This window comes from Neolamprologus multifasciatus, chromosome 1 (genome assembly GCF_963576455.1).
Source record: "Neolamprologus multifasciatus chromosome 1, fNeoMul1.2, whole genome shotgun sequence".
Classification (NCBI taxonomy): Eukaryota; Metazoa; Chordata; class Actinopteri; order Cichliformes; family Cichlidae; genus Neolamprologus; species Neolamprologus multifasciatus.
In genome coordinates this window covers 23,812,562-23,831,017 of record NC_140439.1, presented here as the reverse complement: position 1 = coordinate 23,831,017, position 18,456 = coordinate 23,812,562, and the positions used below count along the sequence as shown (strand labels likewise).

General features: G+C 39.7%; 1 protein-coding gene across 1 annotated transcript; it reads left to right on the top strand.

The window, feature by feature from the left end:
• The first annotated feature begins 9,198 nt into the window (after window positions 1-9,198).
• eif3m (eukaryotic translation initiation factor 3, subunit M) lies at window positions 9,199-16,822 on the top strand. Its single transcript, XM_085161067.1, has 11 exons — window positions 9,199-9,347; window positions 9,990-10,122; window positions 10,660-10,798; window positions 10,896-11,019; window positions 11,179-11,273; window positions 11,419-11,502; window positions 11,595-11,694; window positions 12,967-13,048; window positions 15,279-15,422; window positions 16,073-16,133; window positions 16,594-16,822. Exons 1-11 carry the CDS (start codon window positions 9,306-9,308, stop codon window positions 16,715-16,717), a joined length of 1,128 nt encoding a protein of 375 aa, XP_085017193.1. The 5' UTR covers window positions 9,199-9,305; the 3' UTR covers window positions 16,718-16,822.
• Window positions 16,823-18,456: the final 1,634 nt, after the last annotated feature.

Here is an 18,456-nt window from a genome sequence, read left to right as displayed (position 1 = left end):
TGCAGTAGCATTACAGAGACAATTGTCAGTCATTGTTGCAAAATTACAGTGATGCGTCTTTCAGTACTCATAGTAAGTACTTTGAATTGCTGCTTTCTGAAATATTCCTGGAATTTATTGACCGTATCTGATGAAATCCCCTACAGTGGTCATAACCTTACGATGCCCTTAAAATTTAAAGCACAGATTCATCTGGGTGGTTTGCGGACATGGAGAAGATTAAGAGTTTTCCGACTTGCTCTATTCTTGGAAATAAACAAGTGCAAAGGCAGCCCCACATCCCTGAGGAACACGCTGACATTTAGAGGATGTCCACATCGCAGATTTGAAAATAGAAGCGAAGAAAATTAATTTCTCCCAATGCAGTTTTTAAAAAACCTTGTGTGGTCCGCCCATCACAAACAAACAGAAACTAAAATGATGTCCTTTATGGACAAAAGGTTGTGGAACAATTAAAAGTATCTTGTCAAACTTAGAAAGAGAAAGAGGAGGAAATGCAGTGTGTCTGAGCCAAGGCAAATGCTGGCCGTGCCTTCCAGAGTGGAGCCTTTAACGGGAATTCATCAAAGGTGACAGGGTCGGGAGAAAACAACCCTTTCAAGCCTTATGACAAATGGCAGTCCCCAAATACACCCATTCTTCAGATCGATCTATGGTTAACTCAGGGTTTAAAACAACATTACTGTGCAGTAGAAAGGAAATGGTCAATACTGCCTCTGACCCCTAACAAGAAATACACAAGACTGGAACTTTCTACAGCACGATGACTAAGGGGGAATTTGAGAAGCCAGAGAGATGCATGATAAACTACAGAGATATTTGACCTGGCAGGACAGATGCAAAAAAAATTACTTTTTCCATTTTAATAAACATCTGCGTTCAAGCTATTGGATCTGAACATAGGTTACAAGGCAGTTTCTGTTTTTTCAAAACAAGAGCACTGCTGATTTAAAATGATTTATTAACATTTTTGAAACATTAGTAATCAGCAGTGCAGTAGCTTTGTTATAGCATTTAACAGCAGCAGAGAAATGCCAAAGAGCAGCAGGTGTTAGTTTGATGTGCTGAGAGTGGCACAGAAAAACCCAAATGCCTGCTTATTTCTAAATATGCTGGTTTCTGTTAAACAGGAAGGGTACACATGGAACTGTTTGTTCCTTACCTCAAATTATTATTTTTTCTTCTTAAAGATAAAACCAAGCTATGTTTTATAAAGCTTGTACACTTGTTTTAATTATCCCATATCAACTCCAAGCACTCTTCAAAGCGTGGTATATCAGACTGGAGATAAGAAAAAGAGAAGAAAGGTTTGTGGGAGAATGTGCGTTTCTACAGGTCATGTGTCAGCCTCAACACTTGTCCAGTGATGTTTTAAACACCCACTGGTTTCTTCTTATTGGCCATTTTTATTCATTTGAAAAGTTTCAGTAGGTGAGCCTGTGTGAAATGCAAAAAGGAAATCCACTCACTTCCCACTTTGTTAAGTACAGCTTGATAGTTACAATAGGGGCTCAACCCCCCTTTTGTCACCAGAACTGCCTAAATTATTCGTGGCATGGATTCAACAAGGTGTTGGAAGCATTCTTCAGCAATCTTGGTCCATATTCACATGACAGTTGCTGCAGATTTGTCAGCTGCACATCCATGATGCAAATCTCTCATTCCACCACATCCCAAAGGTGCTTTATTAGACTCAGATCTGGTGACTGTGGAAGTCATTTGAGTACAATGAACTCACTTTCAAACTCAAGAAACCAGTTTCAGATGATCTGAGCTTTATGAGAGCATTGTATCATTCACTGTACACTGTCATCAGGGATAAAGGGATGGGCATGGGCAGCAACAATACTCATATGTTTAAATGATGCTAGGTTGGTACTAAATGGCCTGAAATCTCTCAAGAAAACATCACCTACAACAGCCTTAATTGCAGATACAAAACAGGATGCAGCCATACTTTCATGTTGCCTACGCCAAATTCTGACCCTACCATCAGAATGTAAGAGCACAAATTTTGTAAGACAAGGCAACGTTTTTACAAACCTCTGTTGTCCAGTTTTGGTGAATCTGCTTGAAATGCAACCTCAGTTTAGTGTGAGTTTAGCGTTCTTAGCTAACAGGAGTAGCAGCCGATGTTGTTTTCTGCTGCTGTAGCCCGCCTTTTCTTCCTATCTTGGTTAACAAGTGGTTATTTGAGTCGCTGTTGCTTATCTATCAGCTCAAAGCAGTCTGGCCATACTTCTCTGACCTCTCGCTCATCAGCAATGTATGTTTGCCGGAGAAGTATTGCTAACTGGATATTTTCTCTTTTTTGGAACATTCTCTTTAAACCCTGGACATTGTTGTGCGGAAAATTCCAGTAGATCAGCAGCTTTTCAAGTACTCAGACCAGCACATCTGTCAGCAACAACAGCACCACACTTAAATGACCTCATTCTGATTCCCAGTTTGAACTTTAGCAGGTCATCTTGACCATGTCACATGCTTAAATGATTGAGTTGCTGCCATGTGGTTGGCTCATTAGATATTTGCATTAATAAGCAGCTTAACAAGTATATCTAACAAAATTCATGTCAACCAAGATAAATGCTTTCAAAAAAACAATGTCTTTAAAATGCATTTCTGAAAGCTTTATTAATCTCAATAAAGTCAATAAATTACAAAGATCATTGCACTAGTCTTTTTCTCATTACACGACTCCACTAGTAAAGACACAAATACATGAATTAATTGTAAAAGGAAATGAAACAATCAGCAAATTGAGCACTGCAGTTTTTAGCTTTTAGCTATTTTAAGCAGCAGAATAACACGTCATCCACCAACAAGAAACAGGGTGGTATATGTGTGATTAACAAACAGTAACAAATGTCAGCACCCTTGTTCATTACAACATGTTAGTCTGCATTTTCTTTACGAGTTGTGGGACAATGAAGTATTAAGGCACAGAAAGAAAAAAAAACATTTTTAATGATATCCAACGACAAGAATGGTAAATGGCCTGCATTTGTATAGCTTTTTTCTAGTCCCTAAGGACCCCAAAGCGCTTCACACTACATTCAGTCATTCACCAATTCACACACTGGCGATGGCAAGCTACATTGTAGCCACAGCTGCCCTGGGGTGCACTGACAGAGGCAAGGCTGCCGGACACTGGCGCCACCGGGCCCTCTGACCACCACCAGTAGGCAAACATGGGGTTAGTATCTTGCCCAAGGATATTTGGCATGCAGCCAGGAGGCAGCCTGGGATCGAACCACCGACCTTCTGATTAGTGGCTCATAGTTATCCTGTAAACATTTCCTCGCTCTGCCACCTGAGCTACAGCCAAGAACTCAAGAAGAGTTTGAATTGTTTTGTTGCTACTCTCGGTGATCTGTTAAAGAACAACTATAAATAAAGGCACTTTATTCACATGCTTGTATTTGTAATCTCTACTTTAAAAAGGTAAATGATCCTTGTGCAAGCCACCAAAGATAATGATACTGACCTTGCATAAAGCATTGATTAAAACGTCTGGCCATAAGATGACTACATGACCTACATCTCACTCTGGGACATATCTGTGACTCAGAAGGTTAAAATTCTGTTAAGAGTGGTTTGTGTCACTTTATGGGAATGTATAAGTACAAGCATAAGCATATGACGCATCATCATCATCATTAACCCGCAATCTGAAATGAGAATAATCATTTTTATTATTATTATTATTATTTATAGAAGTTAAGAAACCAACTTTGAATTCTGAGGAACTTCTCATTTGGAAAGTGTAAATTATTATTTTACACTCATTTCATATGTCAGTGCCGCACTAGTGAGTTTTCCTCAGTGATGTCTCATCCTAGCAGATGGGTGTGTGTCAAGATCAAGGTCAGTCTTTATCGGTTCTTTACAGTAATTCACAACCTCTTCCACGCGGTCGCACCCTAGCAGCTGTGGCTGAGGCTTACACAGTCATCAGAAAACATTTTAAGATATCTGTAGCGGTTAGAGACCGTTGTCATACCCTCGAGGCTCATTCTGAAGGTAGGTGAGGAAATGTTTACAGGATAACTATGAGATATGCGAACAGTGATGGGAAAACATACAAGTTACCGCAATCAGCACAAAATGAGACCGTGAACTCTGACACATGGTTGTAAGGAAATACCGATTTGCTGCAATTTTCTCAGTCCTGATACAAACATATAATAAAGCTTTTGTATATTATTATATTGATATTGGTTTACAGAAATCTGCTGACTATCAAAATCCTGAAAGCAGAAGCAGAAGAGGAACAGCAGCAATGTTTTACTCTAGTTTAGTAAACCTTAGTGGAAAAACACAAAAACACCTGTTTTATTTGTCGTTATTTGTCATTCACCTGGCCCTTTTTCAGAGTTTCTACTCATTTTCTCAGATTTTTTTTTAGTGCTCAGCTGAGCTAAAATGATTTTTACATACATGTAAATGTTGAAAATAACAGTTTGACTCCCTACTATAAACAAAAACACAGGCCAAAATGCAAATAACTCATAAGCATGGAAGTTGATGTCCTAATGTAGACGATCTGTCATGATCCTGGGTCATGTTGACCCAGCATTCTTAGTTTTCATGTGTTTTTGTATTTTGTTCTTTGTTTATGCCATGGTTCCTAGGTTGTTCTGTTAAGATGTTGCTTATTTGATTTCCCCTCGTGACTTTACCCCCTGTGTGCCCCCTCTGTGTATCTGTGAGTCCTTGTTTCCCCTCCTTGTGTTTTATTCCTTGTTTACCCCAACCCGTTATGTCTGTGCTCTCCCCGTGCTCTCTCTCTCCCCCTGGTCTGCCTCTGTGTGCTTCCTGTTTTACTTTGATGGTCTCCCATCAGTGTTGTGTTTGCTCCTGCCATGTCTTGTTATGGTTATCAGTGTCACCTATGTTCCCCGTGTGCTCCCACTTCCCTCATTAACCCTCTGTGTATTTATGTCCACATCTCCTTCAGTTCAGTGTCGCGTTGTCAACATCTCTTCCCTGAACCTGTGTGCCTTTTTCTGTGTTCCCTCGGTCCTCAATTTAGCATTCCCAGTTTAGTTCTGTTTCTTTGTGAAGCCTGCAATAAAGCAGAGATTTTGAGTTCAGCTTTTGTCTCTTTGAGTTTTGCATTTGGGTCCTCATCTGCCTGCACACAGCTAGTTCATGACACGATCGTTGTTTGGCCTGGAAAATAAGTCTGTTGCTCTATTAAAAGAAAACAACAACCTAAGTTTGTTTGTTTCAACACTGTGATACACTGTGACGTAAACAGCACATCTTCACCACTCAATTTTTTTCCATTCCCGAGTCTTTGTATAGCACTGCCGCATGCCATTCACTTGTCTTCTTACTTCATTACTCCGTGTCTTGTCCTGTCTCCCTGTCCTCTTTTCTTTTCTCTTTCAGCCCCTCCCCCACCTTCTACCCAACCAGTTTGCTAGATGTTCCTTCCTCTTAAAAGGGATTTTTTCTTTCCCACCGTCACAAAGTGCTTGTCACAGGGAGGCTGATTGATGGTTGTGGTTTTCTCCAGAATACTGTAGGATCTTTCCCGTACAGTATAAAGCACCTTGCCCCGACTCCGTTGTTATGATTTGGCAAGATATAAATAAAGCTGAATTGAATTGAACTGAAAACCCTAAATAATTTCTGGAAAAAGAAAAAAACACAATTCTGCTTTTTTTTGTCAGTTACATTCATTACTGTGAAAGTTTTAACGGTTGTCTGTTCTCTGTCTTCACCATTGCATTTATCAGCACTGATGAAACAGTCTAAACAGAATCTTGCAGTTACAGGGTCACGTAGTTGAACATCGCTCTAATTAGTATTTCTGAGCTCTGGCATCTATAGCTTCACGCCAGACATTGCACAATGTATCCCCGGTGGAAACACATTTGATTTTTTTTTTCGACTGTGTCTGTGACTTTTAAACTCTTATTGCCCCTACTAGCCTGTGAGAGTGTGTAATATAAACACTCTCTGATGACAAGAGGCCATTCCATCATCGACAGAGCCACAGTTCTAGTGTAGTGACTCAATCTATCTAGACAGGAACGCCAGAATTCCTGGAAAACAGCAGCTTTTATTCCCTGCTGATGCCATTAGGTTGAAACAGAGCACACAAATTCCACATTGAGGGATTAGCAACTTCAGATAACTCAAAACCACAAATGCAAACTCACACTGATTGATTGCTGTGATCCTCAGTGTGATATAAAGCGGAGCATTATGTGCGATAACAGTGGTAAGATAATAATGGTATTTGATTTTTTTTTCTTTCTGGTGATCTAAAGACTTTTTTTCACCCATCTAGAAGGTGTACACAACACAGCCGATCACCAGAAATTCTATGTGAACTAAAATTATTTTTTCACAAGTGCAGCGGTGTGACATTAGCTGCAGTGCATGATTGATTATCTGCTTGAAGAGGAGATAAGTGATCACAAGAATAAACAGGCATTCAGCTTGATGAGACTGCTCATCAAACATGTATTCAGAGCGTGAAAATGAAACACACAAAACTGCAAAGGACATTACACAGGCTTATTGTATAGCCATTTCCTGTAGACTTAACCACAATTACTAGTTGCCCTTACAATTATGTTGAATTTAACCTAATCAGCACTTTTTTAGCCTTAGGACTTTTTAAAAAACTATCTAAAGAGGATTAAAGACAAATTTCAAACCAAAATAACTTTAGTACGAAGCAGAAAAGGTAATTAAAATAAAATAACCAGTTTACTAGTTTCTGTGCTAGTAAACTGGTTATTGTGAAATAAATAAATAAAAACCCAGAGGTCATCAAAGTGATTTATTATACATTTCTTGCCTGCATTTATGAACAACAAAAGCCCATCAGATTGGCCCCATAGGATTTTATATGCCATGCAACACTTTGGCCTTAGACTTATTCATACTTAAGACTTTGACTTTAATGTTTTATTTGTTAACTGTATGTGTTTTTACCTTTTTTAAGGGAGGATGGGTCAGCTTATAAGTAATTAACAAGCAATTTGCTCCACCTAGAGAAATAGGGAAGTTACTCATGCAATGCTCTCTGACAAGGTCACTGGCTGATAGATGAGTCTGAGCAAGGGGATCTTTTGGAGACTGTGAAAGCAGGCAGAACTGTGGGAACCAGACAATTAGTGGGTGGAAGGTAGGTAGCCATGTTGGATGACAACCATGAGACTGGTTTACATGGATACTCATCACTTGGCTGGTCGACAGGGAGAAAACAGACACCTGGGCTCAACCAGCTATTATGACACAGTCATTTATCTTTGAGGAGGCTGAGCAGGCAATTCGCCAGCAGTTTAGCATGAAAGCGAGTGCAATTTCCCTTCAAGCAAATAGGGATGAAGTCAGTGCAGACATTTAACAATAAATATTGTTTCCAATTAGCTTTAGCAGACATATACTGTGGGTTGAGGAATATTAAAGATGGAGCATGAACCAACACCTAAAGTTCTTATTTGCATTTTAGTCATTTTTGAAGTTTTTCTATAGCTACAATGCAGTCTTTAAAAAAAAAAGAAAAAGTAATAGTTACAAGATAAACACATGAAAACTATCACTTTCTGTTCCCCCCAGATAAATAACAACCTACTGTAACACAGACACACACACGTACACACAAAGGAGAATTGGAATTTACCATAACACATGTCCCTAAGAGAAGATTTTAATGAAAAATCTTTGGCAATGTCTACCATTATTTCACAACCTTATACGGGAACAATGCTTGACAAAAGCAGAATTACAACTAGCCTTTCACAAATTCTGCTAACAAAAACAAACAAATGAATAAAAGAGGGGAAAAAATACACCCTAAGACACATCAGTGTCAGTACCTGAAAAAAGGGTGATATCTGCTGCTAGCCTATTTTCTTTCTTCTAAAATCATCTATGCCAGTTTAGATTTATAATGATATAAGACAGACTAAATCCCAGTTTAATACATGTACCAGGTACGGGCTCCTCTGAGTTAAAAGGTTTATTGCACTCCAATTTCAGAGCTATTTTCAGAGCACTGTTCGACAAATATGATAAAGACTATTAAGCATCATAACATTCCATGACACTTTAAAGACCTTTTAAAGAAGACAAAAACAATGTCTCACATGCACCTGGAGCTTCAAAGCACACAAAACTCTTATTCTGGACTTGAAATACACCACGCACTTGACAACAGCTGTTAATCAGATAATGAAAGCCTCGGTGTTACACAAGCACACTTGTAGAGAAATGGCTATAAATTCTTTGCCATGACAGCTCACAAGGGCAGGGAGATCTTGAAGCTGGGATATGGTACCAGGCACTTGCCTTCCCAAAAAGATGACGCATCATACGAGCACTATGATGAAACACTTCTTCAGCCATTTCCCCTAAGTCCACTATTTTGAGCTATTTATCCTCAATGCAACAGATTTAAGTTCCCTTTCTGTAAGTGCTATGAGAAATAACTGACTACCAGCCAGTGATGATGCAGTGTCATGAGTTTCCATAGTTTCCGATTTTGTGAAAAATACACAGATCCTGATGGCAGATGAGGTGAATGTTGGAGCTTGGAGTTTAATAAGACTCCAGTGTCGTCACCCTTAGACACTGACACTTAGATGTCAGTAACTCGACTCCATAGTTTCAGGGTGACCTCCTGCTGCACTTACCCTCTTCACCTCAATCACCAAGTAACCTGCCATTGTAACAATACACAGGATCCCACATGGTATAGGGGCCCAACACGTGCACCCATAGGTCAGCGGGTGTATGGTGAAGAACACTGCCCTCTGACACTGGCGGTGTTTCCTACTTTGGAGAGCTCTTGGCCAGGCCTTCCATGGTGGTCTGCAAAGATGGACTACAGCTAAATCAGATAACCTTTCACAGGGTTCAGGTTCACCTCTCATCCAAGACATCCAGGGATAATCCTCCAGGAAAGGAGAGGAATACATAAATTAGAGGCAATGGAAGTCAGAGGAAGTCATGACAAATACAATTTAGGAGTTTTCACAATATATAAACCATCATGGACAGGAATCAGATTATATTATTATATATTATTATTATTATATTATTATCTAATTCGTGTCCATTAGATTAATGCTCGGCGTATTTAAAAGTAGCAATAAGGACAGACGCTATTACACAAGCGCCAACCAACAGCCTTCGGTTAAGGCTACTGTGGCTTTAACAAAATATGACCCGGAAGAAGAATTTTGTCGCCGGCACAGTCTCCTTGTTCTTTTCCGGTCAGAGCTCTGTAGTGGTGCGAGCGTGGATTCCATCATCTAGGCTCACAAAATCACAAGAAAATGAGCGTACCAGCATTTATCGACATAACGGAAGAAGATCAGGTACAATCTACGTTTATAATAACTCGTGGAGTAGATATAAGCGTTATATTGTCGCGGATGAGTCGCTAAATGATACCCAATCAAAAAACTTAGCATGCTCGCTAGCTAAAATGCTAACCGTGGGTCGTAGCAGCTGATATTTGCACGCGTATAGTTAGGATATGCGTGGTAAAACATTTTAAGTAAATATGTTAAATATCCTGTCATCCATTTTCTTGTGGGTAATTTAATAGGTATATTTTTAAGATCATAGTGCTTGGGGTTTAGCGTGTCGTAAGTTTCTTTTGGGGTTTAATAATAGCTAATGTTGCTAGCTGTTTAGCCGCACATCTAAACAAACAAAGGCGTAAAAATTCTACACACACGTTTCTACAGGCTGGATATAGATGGGATAATACCTTCACTCAAACCGTTGCTGGTTGCTGTCCACTATATATCTACAGTCCATATTTTAGTCAGCCACAACAAAAAGATGTAAGAGTATAGATAAATAAAGTCGTCCAGACCTTTTTCTTAAATATAATGTCCACTATGATGCGAGCACGTAACTTGCCACTCTTCGTTCTCTTAAATGTTGAAATGCTCTGTATTTACTGTGTATTTTATGTATTGTTTTTAATATAAATGTATTTTGTACTGCAGGCTTCAGAGCTGAGAGCCTATATTAAATCTAAAGGAGCTGAAATCTCAGAGGAGAATGCTGAAGGCGGTCTTCATGTAGATCTGGCTCAGATCATCGAGGCATGCGATGTCTGCCTTAGAGACGATGATAAAGGTAGGCGATTAAGAAAATTGCTGCTCCTTTTTGATTAGCTCATCCTCTTCATCCTCACCTCAGGCTTCACCTCCTGAACTGAAGGCAGGACTCGAATGCACAAGAACATGCATAAAACTTGTAATTTCTTTCAGGAGATTATCACAGTTCCTTGTTGTCAGACCATCCCATCTTGGGGACAACAAGTTGGGTATAACAACACCATCTGGTTACAACATAATGTTAGGCTCGAGTGTCTTAAAAGTCACACTCTGATAAACAGTTTGATTACATTCTCACATTGTATGAGTGTTCATTTGCTGAGTGTCAGAGTCTGACAACATTAGAGCCACTTCATATACTTTGTCTATTAAAACACTTTTGTACATAAACAGTAGTGGAAACACACCAGCTGTCCACGTTTGTTGTGGGATGCAGAGGGTTAAGTTAACTTGTCTGGTTAAATTTGCTTTCTTGTTAAATGTTTGTTTGACAATTAATGCCCTAAAATTGTGCAACAGTGTCTTAATGCTCATGGCCCTCTATCTCTCTCCACAGATGTTGAGAGCGTGATGAACAGCATCGTGTCTCTGCTGTTGATCCTGGAGACAGACAAGCAGGAGGCTCTCATTGAAAGCCTATGTGAGAAGCTTGTGAAGTTCCGTGAAGGAGAGAGACCCTCCCTCAGAATGCAGCTGTTAGTCCCATCGAGTCCTTTCCATGAAGACTTTCAAAATAAGAGGTTGCTTATTTAATTGCAATTATGTAATCTCTTTTACTTTCTGGTGTCACAGGCTGAGTAACTTGTTCCATGGCATGGATGAGAACACTCCCGTGAGGTACACAGTCTTCTGCAGCCTCATCAAAGTGGCCGCCACCTGTAACGCCATATCCTTCATCCCCACTGACCTTGATCAGGTATATACATTCATGGTGATTAATCTGTATGACTGGCCAGAAACACTGCCAGTATTATAATGCAGGGCCCTGGTTTACTGAGCTAGTAAAACAATATTTCTGCATTTTCTTTTTGCCATTTGTAATTAATGTATCATATGTATTTGTGCCCATAATCAGGTGCGCAAGTGGATTGTTGACTGGAACCTGAACACAGAGAAGAAGCACACACTTTTGAGGCTGGTATACGAAGCACTTGTTGACTGCAAGAAAAGGTAAATCCACTTCGGGTTTCTTTGTGTACGGATTACTTCAAGAGAAAAGAAAAAGGACAAGATAAAATTTAGACATAAGACTGTATGAAAATGTTGTGCATAGAATATCTCAGTAGAAGCAACAATATAATTATTTATTTTATAGCGAAGCTGCAGCAAAAGTGATGGTTGAGCTACTTGGAAGTTACACAGAAGACAATGCTTCACAAGCACGCGTTGATGCCCACAGGTAAGCTTGTAGAACTTGTTGAACGCTTGACATTACACTTCAGCATTGTCCTCCTCCGCAGTACATTAACGCATCTGTCTGCCGTCTCTTAGATGTATCGTCCGTGCTCTCAAAGATCCCAACACTTTCCTGTTTGACCACCTGCTCACCCTGAAACCTGTTCGCTTCTTGGAGGGGGAACTCATCCATGACGTAAGTGCTAAAGATTGCATAGAGCATTTATAATTAAACAAATGTATTTTTATAATGTTGTGTCATGACTAGGGATGGGTACCGGTATCCGGTGCCATCATGGCACCGGTTCTGACATAAACGGTAGTAACCAGACCGAAAAGCAGCGCGCATTTCGGTGCTTTATTTCGGTGCTTTTTTTTCCTGAGCTGTGATACACTTTCTTCTTCCTTACATTTCTATTGGCGGTTGGCAAACAACTGAAAGGTGCATTACCGCCACCAACTGGTATGGAATGATACACTTTAGATTCTAGCCAATCATTTTACGTTTCGAGGATAGTAGGCGGGTCCAGGTACGTACGTTCTTTTAGAGCAGAGCTACAGATTAAAAATGCCCAAGGCAAAGCGGTCAAAAGTCTGGCTGTACTTCACAGCAAAAGATGCAAACTCAGCAGCCTGCAACAAGTGCTTTAAGCTGATACTGTCAAAGGAGGTCACACTTTAAATCCGATGAACCTAGCCCTGCCAGTGTAGCAGAAATGATGATGGCAGCAGCAGCCGTTCTTCTCTGCGTGAGTAGCTTAATGTTGTTCGTGTGTAATTTACGTTGAGTAAGCTAACCGCGTTATTAAATTAATGCATGTAACGTGAACTAGCAAACACCATCATAGCTACATGCGGCTGTCTTCTTGTTTGATGGCAGATACTCCCTTCACCCTGGCCAAAAAGGCTAAAATGACCGAAGAAAAAGTGGAAAACAGCTAAACATGAGAGGTTTTTGGACAAAGTTTGTGTTTTTTTCCATTGTTTAAGCACTGCTTCCAGCCCAGAGTGATACCATATATGCCCTATACCTGCAGAAAAGACTAACATTGTTATCTTTTTACAAAAAAACAGCTGAACATGAGAGGTTTTTGGACCAATTTTGTGTTTTCCATTCTTTAAGCACCGGTTTGGGCACCGTTTAAGCACCGGCACCGTTTCAAAAGTACCGGTTTGGCACCGGTATCGGATAAAACCTAAACGATACCCATCCCTAGTCATGACAGTACAATCCACATCACACATGAGACTGGTTATTAAGTTTGAGTGATTTACTTGAGGAATCTAGAACATTTCTACCTGAGTGCGTTCAGTCTATGACAAAAAATTATTCAGGGTGCGTCTACAGTTTTCAGCAATCTGACGTAGATAATTATAACAATTTTTAGCCTGTGCGAACAAAACAACAATCAAGCTGATTGTACATCATACAGTGGCATTTGACTCTCTTCTCCCTCTTCTTTTTCAGCTATTAACCATCTTTGTGAGCGCCAAATTGGCAGCATATGTCAAATTTTACCAGAATAACAAAGACTTCATTGATTCTCTTGGTAAGTAGCCATAATGTGAGCTGTTATACACATGACACAGGGCTCGCAAAATCGCTAGCCCGACGTCCCGGGGCTAGCGATTTTTCCAGTTGGGCTACCAGAATCTATCTCTGCCCTGCCCGTCGGGCTATCATAGGAAGGAAAAATATATGTCAATGCTTTTGCATTCTTTCGGAAATGTAGCTGAGTAATTATGTCATTGGCATCGGTGAGCCACTGTTAATATGGGACATATTGAAATCGCGTTTGAATTTGCGCTTCTTTTTTGCTTTCACTTTGCAATCGCGCGAACTGTGTATAAAGAGCGACAGCACTGATTGGTGAGTGACGACAATTTGCGCACCAATTCCTCTGACATCGTCTTATCAATCTTTAGCTTACTATGCAAACATGACAAGTGAAATCTCCAGCAGCAAGCTTAAACATGTGAGAGGTTGATCGCGCAGAGAATCGCTGAGCGTTAAGTGAGTGCGTGTGTAAAAGCAGCAGGATATATATTTTAGTTCTGCTGAGCCAAATAAGACAGGTCAGGGTGAAGAAGTGACAGCCATAGAAAAGCTTACCACAAAACGGAAAAGTTATGACAAATCAGACTATAAGGCAAAAAAAAGTGCAGCTTTATGGTTTCATGGACAAAAGAATTTCTGTGGCTGCAATATGACGAGCTAAATAACCAGGGGTGCACATAAGTGGTCCGCAGGTGCGCATTCACTGTCAAAATAAAAGACGCGCACCAGATAAGAAGTTGCAACGCGTGTTTGCGTACATAAGATTTTCTGGAGGAGGACAGACATTTGTTTAGAACTCTTAAAGATGTCGAAGAAGCTCCTTTAAGCAATTACTTTGGTGTTCCTCCACCTCCAAAGAAATGTCAGAAGGAGTCCGAACCACAAAAGAAGCGCGTATTCTCGGAAAAGTGGTTACAGGAGGTGAGCTGGCTTCAAACAAATGATGAACGCACAGAGATGTGGTGCAGAATGTGCCGTGAAAATCCCACTCTAGCGGACAAAAACAGCCTTTTATATGGATGCAAACGCGCGCTGCAACTCCTTATCTGGTGCGCGTCTTTTATTTTGACAGCGAATGCGCACATGCGGACCACTTATGTGCACCCGTGTAAATAACATAATGTTCTGCCGGGTGTGTTGTTGGTTTCCCCTCGATTTCTGAGTCGACAAGCGCCTTTGTTACTGGGACCAGTAATTTTAAGAAAGGCCCCCATTAGAACCCATGAGAAATGCAAGAAATGCATTATTGCTCAGTCTGCAATATCTTTCCCAGAACAAACACCAATTGCAAATAACATATTAAAAATAAACCTGAAAATCTGTTTAGAACAGCGTACTATGTTGCAAAGAGTGAACTACTACTGGCACAATTTAGCAGTCTTTGCAGACTTCAAAAAGCAAACGGCCTCGATCTTGGTTCCACTTGCCTCTTACCTGTGACTTCAGTGGAAATTTCAAATTCAGGATCTGACACAGACTGATTCATGTTCTACACAGTTCTTACAAGTTCATAGAAATTTCTGTTCAATTAGAACCAAGTATTTGAGTTGATGATTGTAATTTTTATACAATGTTGTAATTTGTGTTTCAACAATTTTTTGATTAATGTTTTGTTTCCTGTTTTGTTTCCTTTACAATATTATACATTAAAGTATAATATTGTAAAGGAAACAAAACAGGAAACAAAACATCAATCAAAAAATTGCTCTTTTTTTTATTCGGGCTACTTAAATTTATTTTGGGCTACCAAAAACTGAAGAGTCCCTGCCCGAAGGGCTACCAGGGATTTTGAAATTTTGCGAGCCCTGTGACACATGGAAATGCAAACAGAAACCAGAATACAAGGTTTAAAAAAAAGTGTATAGATTATTAATTATATGTAATAGAAATGCACTGATGAGATTTTCTTTTAAAGTTTACATGTAGCTGAGCATCGTTTGTGCTTTGAGGAGCTAGTCACACAATCTTGTGCTGTGTCAGCACTACAGAAAAGTGCGTTCACAATGTTATCTTCTCACTACTAAAGCTTTAAGTGTAATTAAAAGCTTGTGTAGGATGGACTCTCAAAACAGACCCTGTGGAGTGATGTTTGTGTTAATGAGTAGATTCCCTTACTGCAGTCTCCTAAATCTAGAAACAATTAACACAGGGAAACTCCCCGAGTCAAAACTAATTGACTGTGACTGTTTTGTGCTTAATGATCCCTGCATGTTGCTTTCCAGGCCTGTCTCATGAGCAAAACATGGCCAAGATGCGTCTGCTGACATTCATGGGCATGGCGGTGGAATTCAAGGAGATCTCCTTTGACACCATGCAGCAGGAACTGCAGATTGGAGCCGATGACGTTGAGGCTTTTGTCATTGACGGTATGAACAATTCTTGCCATGTTCCTCCCTTTCCCAAAGGAAAGTGATTGAACATGATGTGAAGCGATTCTAATGAATCATACAAGACCAGTTAGACTTCATTGTTTGTTCATCAGTAAGCAGAGTAGCCTATTAAAATGCATTTTTTTTCTGGTTTAGTCCCAATTTTGCATTTTATTATAAAGTAAAGAAATAAGATAAGCAAAAAAATTTCAGTAGTCATTACTTCACTGCTTTATATTAATCTACTGGACAGATTTCAATCTATCAATCAAAACAGTCACTGAAAATATAATTTCATTTGGGAGAAAAAATGAGGTACATGTTTTTGCTTTGTTACAAAATAATCTTTCCCCATGTAAAATCCTTCCCCTTAAACATAAAATTTAAATCTTTTATAAGGTTATTATGTTTTCCACCAGTCGGCTGTTAAATTTTTAGAGCAAATGGTTTTTCCTGCCATACAACTGCAGCTGCATTTTTGTGAGGTTATTCCTATCTCCAGGTGTATTATGTCACAGCAATTTGGGATCAAGTCGGTTTGAAATCTTAAATAGCATTTGCTTTGTAACAACCACAACAAACCTGTTGATCTAATGTCAGAACTCTTGCTGTCTTTTAATCATCTCTTACCTGCTTTTTCATTTTAGCTGTTCGGACCAAAATGGTATACTGCAAAATCGACCAAACACAGCGAAAAGTTGTTGTGAGGTATGTGGTCATTATACATTGTTCTCTAAACATATTGCGTCATTATTCTGTTGTTATATTATTCTGTTTTGTTTTGTTTTTATTAAAGACAAGACTTTCTGATCACCTTGGTTGCCTTCTCACTGGTTAAAAGTAGAAGTGAAACAACTTTAAAAAACTGCAGTTCTGTTCATTTAAAAAACTTCAGGTTTATATTCAAGGTCTCACATTTGTGGGGCTTTATTTTTAAATCTTCTTTGATTAGGGTTGCTTTTTTTTAATCTATGTTATGCTGGAGGCTGCAGAAAATGTAATTGTTTTTGTTTTTTTAAATTCAAACCTGCCTCCTTTTTGAGTGTTTAGTCATACACAAGTCTGTATGGCAGTGTCATTAGCTTATCATAGCACATTTATCGAGCTCTGTGTATGACTTTGGCCTGTGTCATTTTAAAAAAAAAAAATTCTATCTCCACCCCTTCAGCCACAGCACACACCGCACCTTTGGCAAGCAGCAGTGGCAGCAGCTGTACGACAGCCTCAGCTCCTGGAAAGCCAATCTAGCAACCGTCAAGACCAGTCTGCAAGCCCTGTCACCTTCTGCTTAATCCCACTTTACCCCAACTGTTTAGACTGGTTCTTAGTGCTTTCCAAATTCCCAGACTGCAATGGTCGGATTTTTATTCATCCAATAAAAGAACAGCGACAGTCAACTGTGTTGCTCTTCGTGTCTTAATCTTTTTTTTGTTGTTGTTGTTTTATTAATGCTCAAACCAAACTTAATTTATGTACATTAAAGTGCCATTAATGGGTAATAAATGTGCAGTAATGAATCTTTTTAGACAACTACCCCATATCATTATCTAACCAAGCTGTACAGTGACTTTAATTGGGGCTCATCCTCTAGTGGGTCTCAACATCTGGTTTTAGTTAAAGGTAAGCATGGCGGTAAACCAGATGAGCTGAGGCTTGGGGTGAGAAATGGCTCTCAAGAGGAGGGTCACTTGTGTGTGAACACAAGAGAAGTGACAATGGCAGTGTGAACTTAGAATGACCCTGTCTGCTGAGGTCAGAGCTACAATACTGTAATATCAACACTTACGGCACTGGCTAATTCAGTGCCTGTCCTTTGGGTTAGTTGATATACTGTTCAGCTGTGGTCAGCATGATGCATTGTGTGAGAGCATCTGAAAAGTTTAAAAATAAGTTTTGCTGTTAGATTACTGTGGCCTTGCCCATTGATATAAAGTAAACTGCCATTTCTTTAGCACAATCTGTTTCAGGCACCACTCCAGAGCATTGGGATGTGTGAAATCTAATGATATATTGCCCAGGCATTAGGTGTAAAAGGGGTCTGTTGGCGTTATCTCCCTCAGGGGCTATGGTTTAATCAGCACAAACTGACAAAGTGCAGAGTACTGACATTGCACCCTGAAATCTCCACCCCCTAATCTACAGTGCTTTTTCTTTGACAGTTAAACCTACAGCTGTTTACTTTTTGTATTGGACTGCCTCTAATTCTGTACAATTAGCTCTTGAAGTCTTGCTAAGAAAATGTTTTACTAAGATTAAATGGGCACAGATGTATACATTTCTTGCTATAGTACACTGTTTTTTTTCCCTATCATACCAGAGGTCTGCTATGGCTCACTGCTCACTTCTGTCCAGCTGCCCACAGGGAGCAGCATCCCCCGTTCTTATCATAGGGCGTAAATCACAAAACACCTTCTCCGAAATATAGCCACCCGCAAGGTGGAGCACAGAGTAGATAAAATAACAGAATGTGTGCAAATTCTTATATCTTACATTCTTTCAGCATATACTCCATTTTCAGTGAGCAGTTACTTCTCAGGTAGTTCTGGGTAGTGGTCATTTCCCCTTCTTGTATCTAATTTATCTCACTGGATTTAAGTAACAGTTTCACACTTGTCTTGAGATTCTTAGATGTAAGTGCTATTTACCATAGCTGGTATGCAAGCAGCATGACCACTTGCAGTTTTTAATATTTCAGTAAAGAAAAGCAAATTACTTCATATTGCATTTGGGAGCAAAGCTGCTAAATCGGCCTCTTTTGCACATTACAGCGAAGGTTATCGGAGGTGGACAAAAAATATGAACGATATCGGTTTACTCTCATATCTACGATTCAGAAGGTTAGTGGTTCGATCACTGGTTTCTCCAGTCTGCATGCCAAATATCTTTGGCCAAGATACTAACCCCAAGTTGCTCTCCAGTGCATCCAGCATGAATGTGTGTGAATGTTGGATAGAAAGCACTTCAAGCGGAAAGAACAAGTGTTTGTGTGAGTGAGGCAAGTTGTTTAGAGTGCTCAGAAGAATAGAAAAGC